Source organism: Electrona antarctica (assembly GCF_951216825.1).
Source record: "Electrona antarctica genome assembly, chromosome: 20".
NCBI lineage: Eukaryota > Metazoa > Chordata > Actinopteri > Myctophiformes > Myctophidae > Electrona > Electrona antarctica.
In genome coordinates, this window is record NC_136801.1 from 41,457,757 (window position 1) to 41,476,929 (window position 19,173).

The window sequence follows — 19,173 nt, forward strand, 5'->3', positions numbered from 1 at the left end:
GGATAAAAGAGAGTTCGAAATAACTCATGTAAGATAATGTTACTAGTATTACAACATCCTGATGTAGTCCAATATACCATTTTGTTACATAGTAGGTATTTAGAACACACTTTCAGTTCTGTGATATATGGGGACATTTAACACACTTTAAGCTAATGTGCATCACGGGGACATATAAATACACACACACAAACAAACACACACATATCTTAAAACATGCATCTTGGGGACTCCGTGCTAAATGTGCATCATGGGGACGTCTTCTGAAGTTTCAATTATTTTGCCTTCAAGCTTGCATAAATACACACACACATCTTAAAACATGCATATTGGGTACCCCGTGCTAATGTGCATCATGGGGTCGTCTTCTGATGTTTCAATTATTCTGCCTATTATGTGATCTACAATATTTAGACTTTTAATGCCCTTTACATTAGGCTAATGTGCGTCACGGGGACATACATGCTGTTAGAGTTCTCAACGGGCCTGACAATAAAGCCTGGACCCGAACTGGTCCAACCCAAGGCTTGGCCCGGCCCGAAACATTACCATAATGTTAAGTCTGATAAGCCCCAGTAAAGGAAAAAACACCACCAGTTGGCTGCGGCTATGTTGTTTAATTTACATCATTATACCGAGTGAGTGTGTGAGAGAACGGACAGTCATACTAGACATTAGGACATTACACAACATCCTTGTAAGGTGTGCTCTCCCCATTTACCTTTTCAATGGAAGTGGATGTCTTGGCAACTGCTGGAGCCATGTGTGTCTGTGGGGGAGTCTCCACCCCCTGTTGCAGGCATGTCATTCAACATCTGTTTAGAATAAGATTCATTGAATATTTAAAAGAGTTAGGCATGTGAAAGTAGTGCACTTGACTATCAATGTTGAATGCACTTATTGGAAGTTGCTTTGGATAAAAGCGAGTTCGAAATAACTCATGTAAGATAATGTTACTAGTATTACAACATCCTGATGTAGTCCAATATACCATTTTGTTACATAGTAGGTATTTAGAACACACTTTCAGTTCTGTGATATATGGGGACATTTAACACACTTTAAGCTAATGTGCATCACGGGGACATATAAATACACACACACAAACAAACACACACATATCTTAAAACATGCATCTTGGGGACTCCGTGCTAAATGTGCATCATGGGGACGTCTTCTGAAGTTTCAATTATTTTGCCTTCAAGCTTGCATAAATACACACACACATCTTAAAACATGCATATTGGGTACCCCGTGCTAATGTGCATCATGGGGTCGTCTTCTGATGTTTCAATTATTCTGCCTATTATGTGATCTACAATATTTAGACTTTTAATGCCCTTTACATTAGGCTAACGTGCGTCACGGGGACATACATGCTGTTAGAGTTCTCAACGGGCCTGACAATAAAGCCTGGACCCGAACTGGTCCAACCCAAGGCTTGGCCCGGCCAGAAACATTACCATAATGTTAAGTCTGATAAGCCCCAGTAAAGAAAAAAACACCACCAGTTGGCTGCGGCTATGTTGTTAAATTTACATCATTATACCGAGTGAGTGTGTGAGAGAACGGACAGTCATACTAGACATTAGGACATTACACAACATCCTTGTAAGGTGTGCTCTCCCCATTTACCTTTTCAATGGAAGTGGATGTCTTGGCCACTGCTGGAGCCATGTGTGTCTGTGGGGGAGTCTCCACCCCCTGTTGCAGGCATGTCATTCAACATCTGTTTAGAATAAGATTCATTGAATATTTAAAAGAGTTAGGCATGTGAAAGTAGTGCACTTGACTATCAATGTTGAATGCACTTATTGGAAGTTGCTTTGGATAAAAGCGAGTTCGAAATAACTCATGTAAGATAATGTTACTAGTATTACAACATCCTGATGTAGTCCAATATACAATTTTGTTACATAGTAGGTATTTAGAACACACTTTCAGTTCTGTGATATATGGGGACATTTAACACACTTTAAGCTAATGTGCATCATGGGGACATATAAATACACACACACACAAACAAACACACACATATCTTAAAACATGCATCTTGGGGACTCCGTGCTAAATGTGCATCATGGGGACGTCTTCTGAAGTTTCAATTATTTTGCCTTCAAGCTTGCATAAATACACACACACATCTTAAAACATGCATATTGGGTACCCCGTGCTAATGTGCAACATGGGGTCGTCTTCTGATGTTTCAATTATTCTGCCTATTATGTGATCTACAATATTTAGACTTTTAATGCCCTTTACATTAGGCTAATGTGCGTCACGGGGACATACATGCTGTTAGAGTTCTCAACGGGCCTGACAATAAAGCCTGGACCCGAACTGGTCCAACCCAAGGCTTGGCCCGGCCCGAAACATTACCATAATGTTAAGTCTGATAAGCCCCAGTAAAGGAAAAAACACCACCAGTTGGCTGCGGCTATGTTGTTAAATTTACATCATTATACCGAGTGAGTGTGTGAGAGAACGGACAGTCATACTAGACATTAGGACATTACACAACATCCTTGTAAGGTGTGCTCTCCCCATTTACCTTTTCAATGGAAGTGGATGTCTTGGCAACTGCTGGAGCCATGTGTGTCTGTTGGGGAGTCTCCAACCCCTGTTGCAGGCATGTCATTCAACATCTGTTTAGAATAAGATTCATTGAATATTTAAAAGAGTTAGGCATGTGAAAGTAGTGCACTTGACTATCAATGTTGAATGCACTTATTGGAAGTTGCTTTGGATAAAAGAGAGTTCGAAATAACTCATGTAAGATAATGTTACTAGTATTACAACATCCTGATGTAGTCCAATATACCATTTTGTTACATAGTAGGTATTTAGAACACACTTTCAGTTCTGTGATATATGGGGACATTTAACACACTTTAAGCTAATGTGCATCACGGGGACATATAAATACACACACACAAACAAACACACACATATCTTAAAACATGCATCTTGGGGACTCCGTGCTAAATGTGCATCATGGGGACGTCTTCTGAAGTTTCAATTATTTTGCCTTCAAGCTTGCATAAATACACACACACATCTTAAAACATGCATATTGGGTACCCCGTGCTAATGTGCATCATGGGGTCGTCTTCTGATGTTTCAATTATTCTGCCTATTATGTGATCTACAATATTTAGACTTTTAATGCCCTTTACATTAGGCTAATGTGCGTCACGGGGACATACATGCTGTTAGAGTTCTCAACGGGCCTGACAATAAAGCCTGGACCCGAACTGGTCCAACCCAAGGCTTGGCCCGGCCCGAAACATTACCATAATGTTAAGTCTGATAAGCCCCAGTAAAGGAAAAAACACCACCAGTTGGCTGCGGCTATGTTGTTTAATTTACATCATTATACCGAGTGAGTGTGTGAGAGAACGGACAGTCATACTAGACATTAGGACATTACACAACATCCTTGTAAGGTGTGCTCTCCCCATTTACCTTTTCAATGGAAGTGGATGTCTTGGCAACTGCTGGAGCCATGTGTGTCTGTGGGGGAGTCTCCACCCCCTGTTGCAGGCATGTCATTCAACATCTGTTTAGAATAAGATTCATTGAATATTTAAAAGAGTTAGGCATGTGAAAGTAGTGCACTTGACTATCAATGTTGAATGCACTTATTGGAAGTTGCTTTGGATAAAAGCGAGTTCGAAATAACTCATGTAAGATAATGTTACTAGTATTACAACATCCTGATGTAGTCCAATATACAATTTTGTTACATAGTAGGTATTTAGAACACACTTTCAGTTCTGTGATATATGGGGACATTTAACACACTTTAAGCTAATGTGCATCACGGGGACATATAAATACACACACACACAAACAAACACACACATATCTTAAAACATGCATCTTGGGGACTCCGTGCTAAATGTGCATCATGGGGACGTCTTCTGAAGTTTCAATTATTTTGCCTTCAAGCTTGCATAAATACACACACACACATCTTAAAACATGCATATTGGGTACCCCGTGCTAATGTGCATCATGGGGTCGTCTTCTGATGTTTCAATTATTCTGCCTATTATGTGATCTACAATATTTAGACTTTTAATGCCCTTTACATTAGGCTAACGTGCGTCACGGGGACATACATGCTGTTAGAGTTCTCAACGGGCCTGACAATAAAGCCTGGACCCGAACTGGTCCAACCCAAGGCTTGGCCCGGCCAGAAACATTACCATAATGTTAAGTCTGATAAGCCCCAGTAAAGAAAAAAACACCACCAGTTGGCTGCGGCTATGTTGTTAAATTTACATCATTATACCGAGTGAGTGTGTGAGAGAACGGACAGTCATACTAGACATTAGGACATTACACAACATCCTTGTAAGGTGTGCTCTCCCCATTTACCTTTTCAATGGAAGTGGATGTCTTGGCCACTGCTGGAGCCATGTGTGTCTGTGGGGGAGTCTCCACCCCCTGTTGCAGGCATGTCATTCAACATCTGTTTAGAATAAGATTCATTGAATATTTAAGAGTTAGGCATGTGAAAGTAGTGCACTTGACTATCAATGTTGAATGCACTTATTGGAAGTTGCTTTGGATAAAAGCGAGTTCGAAATAACTCATGTAAGATAATGTTACTAGTATTACAACATCCTGATGTAGTCCAATATACCATTTTGTTACATAGTAGGTATTTAGAACACACTTTCAGTTCTGTGATATATGGGGACATTTAACACACTTTAAGCTAATGTGCATCACGGGGACATATAAATACACACACACAAACAAACACACACACATCTTAAAACATGCATCTTGGGGACTCCGTGCTAAATGTGCATCATGGGGACGTCTTCTGAAGTTTCAATATTTTGCCTTCAAGCTTGCATAAATACACACACACACACACATCTTAAAACATGCATATTGGGGACCCCGTGCTAATGTGCATCATGGGGTCGTCTTCTGATGTTTCAATTATTCTGCCTATTATGTGATCTACAATATTTAGACTTTTAATGCCCTTTACTTTAGGCTAATGTGCGTCACGGGGACATACATGCTGTTAGAGTTCTCAACGGGCCTGACAATTAAAGCCTGGACCCGAACTGGTCAAACCCAAGGCTTAGCCCGGCCCGAAACATTACTATAATGTTAAGTCTGATAAGCCCCAGTAAAGGAAAAAACACCACCAGTTGGCTGCAGCTATGTTTTTAAATTGAAATAATTATACCGAGTGAGTGTGTGAGAGAACGGACAGTCATACTAAATAGTAGATAGATTGTAGGTATTTAGAACACACTTTCAGTTCTGTGATATATGGGGACCTTTAACACACTTTAAGCTAATGTGCATCACGGGGACATATAAATACATACACACAAACAAACACACACACACATCTTAAAACATGCATCTTGGGGACTCCGTGCTAAATGTGCATCACGGGGACGTCTTCTGAAGTTTCAATTATTTTGCCTTCAAGCTTGCATAAATACACACACACATCTTAAAACATGCATATTGGGGACCCCGTGCTAATGTGCATCATGGACTACAGCATACAGAGGACTCAAACTATGGTTGAAATCAAATCAACTGTGTTCACATGTATAGCTTCTGACTGGTTATTAGAATGATTATGTTTACTTCTGTATTAGAGATTATGTAATGGATTTTGTAATTGTGCTGTAAATATTATTAGAATGTATAATCTTTTGTACTTGATTGGGTGTTTTTTAAACTATAGTGTCCCTGTAGTTTTTAGAAAAGTCTCCTGTGGACAAGTGGTGAAAATTAGCACATGTGCTAACACACTGTAAATGATGCATCTACTAATTGTACAACTGTGCAATGAGCAATGTGATTGTTATGTCCATATCAAATAAATAAACATAAACATAAACATGGGGACGTCTTCTGATGTTTCAATTATTCTGCCTATTATTACCATTTTCTTTAATATCACATCATTGCAGAGTCACTGGCTGCACTGCTACACAGAAAGACAGCAGCTAAAGGAAGCTAATGCTACAACACTACAAACTGGACCAAACTCAACATATATACTTTATACAGTAGAAAGTCCTAACACAAAAACGAAATTGTATACCCATTCTGACTATTTTCACAGAAAATAATAGCAAAAAAAACGTTTCAGGAGCCCACATTGGATTACATTACATGAAATTACCACCAAACAACATCATCCTTATATCTGAAGCTAAACTGAAGCTAAGTATCTTAACTTCATCACAAAATTATTTGTGTTACAAAACAGTAGTTTTAAGGTCATTACTAACCTGAAAGTACAGGAAAAGCACTCCCTCTAACTGATCTAAACTGTCTTCAGCCCATGTGAGCCATTTGAGCTAACTTAGCTAACTGAGCTAGCTTAATAATCAGAGCTAATTCACAAAATGTTATGAGCTAACTTAGCTAACTGAGCTATCTTAATAATCAGAGCTAATTCACAAAATGTTATGGTCAAATACTGGTTATAGTGATCTTTCAAATATCTGTGGTTGAGCACTGTTCAGAAAAAAATAGCTTACCTTGTGTTTTGCTTTTGCTTCCATCTTCACTGCCTTGTTCTGGAATCTCCTGTTCTGTTACACCTGTTAACACTCAATTTGATGGTATAATCCCTCCTTGTGGGGAACAGGGTGGGTGGGGCCACATAATGATGTGGGTGCGGCCACAAAAGTGTGTGTGAGAATGTAATGAGTGCAATAGCAGCTAAAACCCTTAGGGGGAGATACTGAGCACCACTTACACACACACGATGATCAAAAAACGTCCCTTATGGGCCAAGGCTAAAAACCTCACAGGCACATATAAAGCATCTCCTGGGTTGGTTTTTTAACGGTTTCCCTCATGGGGACTAGGTTTTTTGTCCCCATACCGTAACTGGTCCCCATGACGTGACTGTGTAAACAGATTTGTGTCCCCACAAAGATATAAAAACCAGAGCACACACACACACACACACACACACACACACACACACACACACACACACACACACACACACACACACACACACACACACACACACACACAGTATCATCACAACATTAACCAATGAGGTGGCATTTAGACGTCTAATGGAGCAGCTAATCTAACGGCTATACTGTCATCACACACGTCTCTCTCTTGCGTGCGTGCGTGCGTGCGTGCGTGCGTGCGTGCGTGCGTGCGTGCGTGCGTGCGTGCGTGCGTATACATGTGTGGCCTATAAGGGTGTTTGTGTCTCAGTGTGCACGCGAGCAGAGACAATTTGAATAAATCAATTGTATGTTCCCATCCCAACGACATAGACAATGAATATAAACCACTAGCCTTATAGGCTATTCTGATCCAGCCGTGACGCCATTATGCCTAATTTATCCTTAGCTGCAGTGTTGATTTCGTCGACTGAGAGCCGATTCATACTCCTATTTTACCGCTGTTTCGGCGCAGTAGTGCCGAAATGATTTCGGCTCATCAGAAATTTTCAGTAGCACCGAAGAGCCGACTTTAGGACGGTACCCGCCCCCCCCCCCCCCCCCCCCCCCCCCCCCGAACCTCAAATTACGTCAGATTGTAGGCTCTACAGAGCCGAACCGACTTTTATTCGGCTCTAAAATAGGAGTATGAATCGGCCCTATAAAACTAAGACGAAAATGTTTCGTCGACTACCTTTTTTCACGTAGATCGGCTATTTTCAGCAAGTGTAAAATCTGCCATTACGACGGCATCAAGGCCACCAAGATACATTTTAGTCGACTAAATCAACTGTAGATTTAGTCGACTAACACTAAAACATTCCTGGTGACTAAAATGTGACAAAAACTAAATGAAAAACTATTCAAGAGACTATGACAAAAACTAAAATCTAAATCTGCTGTGAAAATTAGCTGTGGAAAATAGCTGACCAACAAGCTCAAAACGCATCACAGACGACGTGTTGCTGTGAGCTTGTAGATCGTCTATTTTCGGAAGAAACGACACCTGCGCACAACTAAGTATAATGGCACTCTGCTCATTAAATGGAACAGAGCCTTCGTTAGTATCATTGGTTCACACCTGGTAAGGAAGAGGCCCAATTTGATTTAAATTAGGGATGAACGATTAATCGTTATTAGCATAAACGGAATATAGGCCATATCGGCCATAAAAATGCCATATCGGTATCGGAACAGTCTAAAAATAATACAGATTATTTAATCTGTGTTCACTAGCTAAAAAAATAATATAAATGAAAGAATGAATCTACATTCAGTAGTCATTCAGTAGTGAAAACAGACACTTGGAAAAGAGTATATGCTATTTATTGATTGATTGAATACTTTATTAACAGGCTTTGGGTCAAGCCCAAGGAAGCTCTGAGAAGGAAGATAAGTGGTCACGTGACTGGGCTGTGCCATGACACTTTCATGGACACTTTCATGGGAGCCAAACTCACACCGGAAGTGCAATGAATACATGGCAGTGAATGGAGCCGGCTGGACCAGCTCATAACAAACATTATTTATGAACAATTGAGACCTTTTGTAAAGTAATCACTTCTGGAAAATAACAGAAGACATATCACAGGTTGTTTTCTAATCACTTACTTTTCGATGTGCGCAGAGTGCACAGTATATAATTTTATCTGAGGATCTAAACAGCAGCAGGTATCGTTTCTGGCTCCGAAGTATCGCAAGATTTGTCTGCCAGACAGGAAACGGTGGGAAGTCTTGCGTTACTTGGTGCGTTCAGAAGGTACTTTGTGCCCTTTAGATACCATACCTCTATAAAAATTACACAGTGTACACATCGAATAGCAACACAGCAGACAATAATGTGTTACATGTCTTCTGTTCTTTTCCAGAAGTGATTACTTTACAAAAGGTCTCAATTGTTCATAAATAATGTTTGTTATGAGCTGGTCCAGCCGGCTCCATTCACTGCCATGTATTCATTGCACTTCCGGTGTGAGTTTGGCTCCCATGAAAGTGTCATGGCGCAGCCCAGTCACGTGACCACTTCTCTTCCTTCTCAGAGCTTCCTTGGTCAAGCCCATATAGGGCCTAGACTTGTTTCCATTGTGGTCCTCTATATAATATCGGAATCGGTCAGAATCGGTATCGGCAGATATGACCCTGCAAATAAGGGGATCGGAGATTGAATATCGGTCATAACATATGGAAACCTCTAATAAGGGCTCCAAGATGGCCACAGCACCAGGAGGGGGTGGGGTGGAGGTGAGCGGGTGGGGTCGACATATGCCCTTACTGGGCACAAATTCAAGACACCTGTCTTGCGTTTGTCTTGTGTCTGTGTTTAATGGCCGCTCCAATGCATTTCCAATGGAAGACCATATGGTTTGACCAAACATTTTGTTTGATGGGGGGGTGGGGGGGGCAGAACACATCCATCAAAGCTGTGTTCAGACACAAGTCAGGTGTCAGACACAAGGCAAGTGTCTTGAATGCAGCCCAGTGAGGGCATATGTCGACCCCGCCCGCTCACCTCCACCCCACCCCCTCCTGGTGCTGCGGCCATCTTATCCTAAACACGATATAAACAATGGGAGAAGGGTGGGGCCGAGAAAGGCCCTTATTATACAAAACCATGTTAATTTAGATGAAAGGAATATCTCTCTCTCTCTCTGTCACACACACACACACACACACACTAACTTGTCCTTTGAACAGAACGTGCATGTGCAGCTACAAAGTGCAGAGCTCAGTTGTGTTATGTTCATTTGTTGAGCTTTTTGCTGCGTTGCAACGTCGCACTGATGAATCACACACACGCACGCACGCACGCACGCACGCACGCACGCACGCACGAACGACACACACACACACACACACACACACACACACACACACACACACACACACACACACACACACACACACACACACACACACACACACACACACACGCACACGCACACGCACACACACGCACACAGCACGGTGCATGCTGTGCACCGCAACACACACACTCTGTCATGTTGACAGAGCTGAGCTTTGTGCCTGGTCATCACTCCATATATGGAAATATTTCTATCCCTAATGAACACACACACACACACGTAAACACTTGTGTGTGCGAACACACGTACGCGGCACACACCCGCAGGTGTGCATAACCACCTGCGTGCGTGCGCACACACGCACCTGTTTCATATCTGTCTGGGATCATCAGGAGAGAGAGAGAGAGAGAGAGAGAGAGAGAGAGAGAGACACACAGACAGACAGACCAGTTCTACCAGAACATCTGCGTGCGTGCGTGCGTGCGTACGTGCGTACGTGCGTGCGTGCGTCCGTGCGTTCTCAGCAGGAGGTTCTGTTCTGTTCCCAACCAGGCCGAGACGTGACTAATGTCACCGCATGTGCACACGCTGAGTCAACACACACACACACACACACACACACACACACACACACACACACACACACACACACACACACACACACACACACACACACACACACACACACACACACACACACACACACACACACACACACACACACACAATTACATTAATCTTATCATATACACAAACGCTCCCCTCGAGTCTCCTTTGAATAATGTAATTGTAACTCCTCTGTTCTTCAACAATGGAGTGTATGGAGCAGCTAGCAGCCATGTCAGCCTAAAGCCGCCTACATATACTGTATACTGTACAATATGTACTGTACATGCTCAGTTGTGACCTGGTCTTCCTATCGTTGAATGATATATTCATAAAACACCTTTCATACTCTTATTTTTTTACAGCCAACCCCATTGAGGTTCTCCCCATTCTCACTTCTTTTTTTCATTCCCGTACTATGAACTATGAAGGCCCAAACAGAGCTGGTGTGTTACTAGAATATATCTTACAAAACTGTACTCTCTGTCTCTCTCTCTCGCTCTCTCTCTCTCCTATGTCTCGGAGAGGAGAGGAGAGGAGAGGAGAGGAGGAGCTGAGTCAGGAGGAAGGAGGGTTGATAAATCCAGGAGGAATGAAAGTTTGAGGCCAAACGTCTCAGTGGAATAAAGGTGCATTCCGCTATTCTACATTTAATTGTCTGTGTGCACGTGTGTGTGTGTGTGTGTGTGTGTGTGTGTGTGTGTGTGTGTGTGTGTGTGTGTGTGCGCGTGTGTGTGTGTGTGCTCACGGTCGGGGAAGCAGTTCTCTGGGTCCATGGCTTCTTCGTCCATCTCGGAGGACTCGTCGTCTTCTTCGCCCGGCTTCCTCAGGTCCACGGTGCTGCCCTCTGATAGGCTGTCCTCATCCTTCTGTTGACAGACACACAGCCAATCAGCATCACCAGCAACCCCCCCCCCCCCCCCCTTCCCCCACCCGGAATTGTATTTTCAGGCGCATTTATGAAAGAGCTGGAGAGACACATAGGGAGAGCACTGTTGCTGAAAAACCTCTATAGTTTCCCCCCCTTTTATTTTATTTTTTTTCACCCCTCTATCAATTATCTAATGTAATCCCTCTACGCACCTTCCGCCAACCTGGGGAGAGCAACGGACTTGAACTCATGCTTCCTTCATGCGTGAGTGTCCGAGTCGCTCCTTTACACCTTACAGCGGGGGGCGGACTTGTAAGAAATCAGCAAGATTTGGCTTTTTGTGACTAGTTTCTGAATTTTGGTGTGGTGTTATAGGTATGGGTATAAGGATTTCAAAAAGCTGTGCAAACGTGTTGGAAGCGCCCCCTAGTGGTCTGTTTGCACAGACTCAAATATTGGATACGTATAGGTATGGTTGAAAACCAAAATAATTGATAATAGAGATTTTGCAATGGATTCTGTTACTATTGGGTGTGCTACATTTTTTTTAGGAACAACGAACAACCAGAAAGGCATCGTTTTCAAGATGGCGTCCACGGTGGCTAAATGATCTAAAATGCCTATAAACTGGGATTTAATAGGTAAAAGATCATAACAATTATGCACTTCGTAACTACTTTTTAGTGTGGTACGAGGCGTCAAAAAAACAGCTCCCGTAGGTTTTGTGTGCTAAAATAGTTTTTTTGCAGATCCTTGGTTCTATAGAGTCCAAACTATGAGAAAAATGATCGGGTTCAACATTTCTGGACCCCCACCCCGTTTCTGGGGGGGTCATCTATTTGGGACAGTATGCCAGCCAGTTAATATCCGATTTTCATAATATTAGAATTGTTTTGTATGTTTTAAAACATTCTGAGTTGATTTCTTAAACTTTTAAAGTGTCCAGAATAATCTTTACTGACTTTTGGGTAGGGGTGTTTCCTCACCTGGGTCCCCCCGGACTGACCCCTGTGCCTATAAGTTCTCATTACATTCCTCGCTCTGCTCCTGTTCCAGTAAAACCAAATAAATAAACTGGAGTTTAGCGTTAACCACTTCACTAATCAATGACATGATGTATTTGTTTTTGCCCTGAAGTAGGGCAATTGAAAGGCAGAGAGTTGACAAAAGTTAGCTTTTTTCCTTGAAAATAATGAAAGGTAAACCAAATTATGATCTGTCTGTTTAGCATAGCTCAACTCAACTCACTCAAAGACCCATAAATTAATACGTATTTAACTGTGGACCCCCATCTGAAAAATATTTTGTGCCATTAGTGTCACCGGTGCCCGGCTGTAGAGAGCCGAGTTGATGGATGATGGAAGTTGGAGATCCATGCCCCACCCGGCTATGCAATACCCGCTGTACCCGTAACCCGTGTCAGACCCGTTCCACCCAACTGTCTGTTTCCCTATTATGCCCATATATAGCGATATCTGTATCTGTCTCTCTGTGTCCCTTATATGGAGTTCTGTGTCAGGCATGCCCAAATATGGAGTGTTGTGATGTCAGAACAGGCAGGGGCATTGTCCAGAGCCCAGTCAGATGCCTTTTGTGGCGGTTCTGGACAACTGTGGGTCCGACTAACTCAACACCGGGCACTGCACAACATCTTTAATTTGAGTGTAAAATGAAACCAAATTTGGTTTAATGTTACGCTCTCAAGAGTTAAATTATTGTTAAACATCTACATTACATAATTTACAAGAACACAATTAGAGCATGTAGATTAGAAGAATTGTTATTTCGATCAACGTTTGCCAACGTCTGATGTCCACATCAATACAGCATGGCATTTTGGACGAAATCCTATCTTATCCTGTCCATTCTTTAGTTTTGGGTCTGAGGGGCTAAATCTCATCAAATGGTGGTCCGTGGCTAAATGCCGAATAAATAATGGACCTTGATATGAAAAGGGTTTAAAACCACTATTGAAAACTATATTGTGTCCAAGATAAAGTCACCTCAGGAGCCTGTCAGTCACATACTGTACATTGTTCAAATTAATTGAGAAACCTGTGAACATTCCCACCTCAGAAGATCACACTTATTGAGGAAGCATGGTGGTTCTTTCTTTCTGTCGACGTCTGCTCTCGGCAGGTTAGTTTGAACAATTTCCAATTGAGATGTCTGCTCTTACACCTTCACTAAGACAGAGGGAACTAGCTGGGTTCAGGAGATGACTAATGAAAGTAAATTGGGCATATCACACTGTGATGATGTGGAGCAGACTCCATGTTTCATCAGCAGGAGCAGGAAGAAAGACTACATTTGCAGGCAATCAACAAGTGTGATCCTATGTTCTACCTGAGTGTTCATAAGATTCTCAATTTATCCGTCACCGGTGCCCGGCTGTAGAGAGCCGAGTTGATGGATGATGGAAGTTGGAGATCCATGCCCCACCCGGCTATGCAATACCCGCTGTACCCGTAACCCGTGTCAGACCCGTTCCACCCAACTGTCTGTTTCCCTATTATGCCCATATATAGAGATATCTGTATCTGTCTCTCTGTGTCCCTTATATGGAGTTCTGTGTCAGGCATGCCCAAATATGGAGTGTTGTGATGTCAGAACAGGCAGGGGCATTGTCCAGAGCCCAGTCAGATGCCTTTTGTGGCGGTTCTGGACAACTGTGGGTCCGACTAACTCAACACCGGGCACTGCACAACATCTTTAATTCGAGTGTAAAATGAAACCAAATTTGGTTTAATGTTACGCTCTCAAGAGTTAAATTATTGTTAAACATCTACATTACATAATTTACAAGAACACAATTAGAGCATGTAGATTAGAAGAATTGTTATTTCGATCAACGTTTGCCAACGTCTGATGTCCACATCAATACAGCATGGCATTTTGGACGAAATCCTATCTTATCCATTCTTTAGTTTTGGGTCTGAGGGGCTAAATCTCATCAAATGGTGGTTCCGTGGCTCAAATGCCGAATAAATAATGGACCTTGATATGAAAAGGGTTTAAAACCACTATTGAAAACTATATTGTGTCCAAGATAAAGTCACCTCAGGAGCCTGTCAGTCACATACTGTACATTGTTCAAATTAATTGAGAAACCTGTGAACATTCCCACCTCAGAAGATCACACTTCTTGAGAAAGCATGGTGGTTCTTTCTTTCTGTCGACGTCTGCTCTCGGCAGGTTAGTTTGAACAATTTCCAATTGAGATGTCTGCTCTTACACCTTCACTAAGACAGAGGGAACTAGCTATGGGTTCAGGAGATGACTAATGAAAGTAAATTGGGCATCACACTGTGATGATGTGGAGCAGACTCCATGTTTCATCAGCAGGAGCAGGAAGAAAGACTACATTTGCAGGCAATCAACAAGTGTGATCCTATGTTCTACCTGAGTGTTCATAAGATTCTCAATTTATCCGAACCCTTACTGTGACTGTAACAGACTGTGATAGGTATTTCAAGTGACCGATGATAATTATCAGACTGGTCAAATTATTCAAGCTTGCAGTGGTGGACATAGTACACAAGTACTGTACTTAAGTACATTTTTGGAGTACACTCGGTCTCTATCAGCCCCCCCCCCCTCAGACTTGGTCTTTACTTGGACTCGCTTTAGGTGGACTCGACTACAACACTATAACTGTGTAACACAAAATGTTATAAATAATACTGAGAATACTAATAAACCATCAAAGTACAATAAAGACACATAAAAACATACACAACATTTCTAATATTAATCAAAAATAGTTAGAAAATCACAGAAATGGGTGCAAGAGTAGGGCCAAAACTGGTCCCGGACCCCCTGTGGAAGACCCCTCGTATTAGCTACTACTCATTTTTGTTATCAGAGCCCAGCTACAAAAAACTTTTATGCTTCAATTATGATCTAATTTGACATTGTTCTGCAACATAGTCTATACTTGCCAGAATGTGAACCAGAATGAGGTCAAACTAGGGGGTTTTCAATGATTCTAAATCTATTCCAAGCATAAGTTTTGCACAAAAAACACTCCTTGGGCTAAATCTGGCCATAGCCAGTTTTTAGCCGAATGAGTGTTTTTCGTGCAAAACTAATGCTTATTATGCTAATTATGAAAATTGCCCAACATATGCAAGTTGGCATCCGGCAGTTTCTAAATGCTGGGGACCCATACTCAACATAACATAAAACTTTAGGGTACTCAAAATGTCCGGGTTCACAATGGGGTTCTATGGGCTGGCAAGTAGACTAACCGTGTTCAAAACATTGACTCATAAGCATCGACTGACACTAATGACCGCCGCGGAATTAACGACATTTCCGCCAGACTGGAAGGATACAGAGCCTCCTTCCCAGTGGTGGAAAAAGTACTCAATTGTTTTACTTAAGTAAAAGTACCAATACTGCAATTTAGAAGTATTTAGAAGTGCGTTGCGACGCATTGTGAGCTTGTAGATCGGCTATTTTCAAATGGCCGAAATGTATAGCGTTGAAGTGGTTAATGTATGTTTTCTAATCAAAATTAAAATCGCCAAAGTAACTAGTAACTAAAGTTTTCAAATAATTGTAGTGGAGTAAAAGTACAAATTTTGGTGAAACGCATCTTGATGACATCATCAAGATGTGTTTCACCATGTTAATGATTTTTTTCAGACCTCTAGTTCTAGGAAACACAGAATCGGGGGGACCTTTTTATTATTTCCACACAACAGCTCTAAGGTATATTAATGACATAGTCAAATGTTGAAAATGAGTGGAATGCCCCTTTAAGTAAAAGTACTTAGTTACTTTCCACCACTGCTCCTTCCCGACAATAGTGCTAGGACCGTTTGTTAATTTGTTGGGACACAATTTTTATGAGACGATTATAACATGACCCCAATGTTATTTTCCATAGAGAAAACCTTCCGTGATCCAGAGGATGAGCGAGTGACGTCAGGACTTTGGTACCCTACTATAGCAATGATATTACTATCACAATATAGTACATTTTTCATAACTAGAACGGTGCCCGTCATGGGGCCTCTATAGCGGTGCCCGTTGGGCACTGGCCTACTTGGAACGATGCAAGTTGGAAATGCATGCCCCCCACCCAGATATTATGTCTGTCTCCCTTATATGCCCATATATGGAGTTCTTTGTAAGGCATGGCCCAAATATGGAGTATGCAGCCCGCTTGTGGAGTTCTGTGTCAGGCATGCCCAAATATGGAGTGTTGCGAGGTCAGAACAGGCCAGCTCCATATATGAACGCTGGGCAGGGGCCCGGTCCAGAAACCGGGCAGGTTCTGGACAACCGTGTGTCCGACCGACTCGACACCGGGCACTGCACCCCCTGTGGTGCATGGTGTGGAACGAGTGTGTCGAATTTTGAAGTCGGCGGGGGTTCTCGAGTTACGTGGATTACACACACACAGACATACATACAGTACATACAGAGAGAGACGTGGTGCATTCATAGATAAAATCACACCCGTGTGAACTGAGTGGTGCAAATCCCCCCCCCCCCCCCCCTCTTTCTCTCTCTCTCTCTCTCTCTCTCTCTCTCTCTCTCATTAGCAGGCAACATGCAGCAATATCTCTCTCTCTCCGTTTCTGGCACAACAGCGCCACTTTTGGTACTCATTGGTACTGGTCACACACATAGTCACACACAAAGTAGTCACACACAAACTCACATAGTTGAACACGGACATTGCTGTTCGTTGGAGTGGTTGCACCACTCAAAAATGAATACATAAATAAAAACATATCACTTTACATTTGAAGGGGCATGAAACCCCCAGGCTGATTTTGCAGATTGTTTGTTTGTCCTGGTTAAAAAAAACTACGGCAGATTAACAACATATGGCTGACCAGTAAGCAACACAGCTGCAGCTAATCAATTCAATAACGAGTGCGTGAGATAGTAAGCGCGATAGACCACATTGATCGACAAAAATCCACAACACGACCATTATTCCTCTGCGTGTTGCTTTACAATGTAAAGCCTTACATCACCCGATACGGTCAGCCTTATGCATGCGTGCAGCTGCGTTGCTTAATGTGTACTATAAGGTCACTCGTATGCAGCTGTGTTGCTTACATCACTGTATATTATAAGGTCGTTGCTATGCAGCCTGCCATGTTTTTACCCTGCTGTAGTTTTTCACCGGCAAGCGGAAAGCAATTCACACAATCAGCATAATAGGGTTTCATGGCCCTTTAAGGTGTGTGCGTGTGTGCGCGCGTGCGTGCGTGCGTGCGTGCGTGCATGCGTGCGTGCGTGCATGCGTGTTTCTGTGCTCATGAATACAGTAAACATCACTGTTTTTAGAGACATTTTTAGAGATGCAAGCTCCTGCTGTTTGGACGTGTTGATTGCAGCACATTAGCTTCCCACACACAAATCAACTTATTTCACTCCATCACAAGCTAGGGCTGTTATTAACGTTGCTGATTCTTCACTCAGCGTTTGATTTGTGCCATTGCTGTGCAGTCGAGGTCATCGGGTAAGCCCGATCCCCCCCGAAATGCATGAGGACTGACCCGAACACGGTCCATTCTCAATAAGTCACTCCCGGTCCATCCATCCATCTTCAACCTCTTATCTGTATTCGGGTCAAGGTTCAAGGTTCAAGGTTTCTTTATTTGGGTCGCGGGGGCAACAGCTCCACCAGAGAGCTGCAGACATCCCCTCTCCCGAGTAACATTAGTGACTTCCTCCTGGGGGGATCCCGAGGCGTTCCAAGGCCAGTGAGTCAATGTGTTTCTTCCAACTGCGCCTTGGTCTGCCCCGGGGTCTCCTCCCAGTGAGACGTGCCTCGAGGACCTCCCTATAGGGAGGTCCTCGAGAGGCATCCTAACCAAATGCCCGAACCACATAAGCTGGCTCCTTTCCAGGCAAAGAAGCAGCGACTCTACTCCGAGTCTCTCTCGCGTCTCTTCTCACCCTACATGTATATCTCTAAGGGAGATGCCAGTCACCCGTCGAAAAAAACGAATTTCGGACGCTTGTATTCGCGACCTTATTCTTTCGGTCAATCTTTGATATACACTGATACACAGGTCGTCCAATGATCCATGGGTCGGCGGTTCGAATCCCGGCTCCTCCTGTCTACATGTCGAAGTGTCCTTGGGCAAGACACTGAACCCCAAATTGCTGCCGATGTGCTGGTTGTTACCTTGCATGGCTTCCGCCGCAATCGGTGTATGAATGGGTGAATGTAATGCACAATCTATGTAAAGCGCCTTGGATAAAGGCACTATATAAATGCACCATTTACCATTTACCATTTTTTCAAATGGTTTGGTTTGTTATAAACGTCAGAGACGTCCGCATAGTTATATGCTTTTATATGACGTTCATTAAAAAATAACATTAAGCAGATAAGCGTCCTGAATTATAGCCATGTTGATAACGTCTGTAATAAACCAACCCGTTTGTAAATCCGTCAAGATTTGAGCGAGTTATGAGTATTTTTGTAGCCCCTCAGCAAGATGGCCGCCGGGATGAACTGTGTCAGACACTCCGCCTTGAGCCATCTAGCCTTTATATATGTCTATGGTTACTTCCTTCACATGTGTTTGGTCAAATGGAGACAGGGTGCATGCATAGAGTATAAAGAAGGATAGAAACTGAACTGGCGCGAAGCTCTGCCCCCCCCCCCCCCCCCCCCCCCCCCCCCCCGCTCTTCATGTCAGTGGAAGTTGCTCAGTGGCGTTTTGAAGCACCCGGAAGGACCGTCTACTTCCGCCTTTTTTCGATTTGGGCACCAAAATTTGGTGCCCAAAATGCGGAAGTGCAAACGCGCTCAACGTTAAAGCCCAGCTTCCTCGTCATACTTCCACAGGTCCGCCTGCAGTCCCTCCTGTTACCACTAGGGCCCAGTGCTTCAACGTTGGAGAGCCTCACTGGCCCCTTGGGTGCATGTCTGCTCCCTGGAAAC

At 43.0% G+C, this 19,173-nt stretch overlaps 1 protein-coding gene across 1 annotated transcript in view; it reads right to left on the reverse strand.

Moving 5' to 3' along the window:
* The window catches only part of LOC306913335 (sodium channel protein type 3 subunit alpha-like), a gene marked incomplete at both ends in the record, with an annotated part of 217,612 nt that overhangs the window by 50,720 nt on the left and 147,719 nt on the right, over window positions 1–19,173 (reverse strand). Inside the window, one exon of the mRNA XM_079489922.1 lies at window positions 11,127–11,247. Coding sequence (XP_079346048.1) covers window positions 11,127–11,247 — 121 coding nt within the window. The remainder of the gene's footprint in view (window positions 1–11,126; window positions 11,248–19,173) is intronic.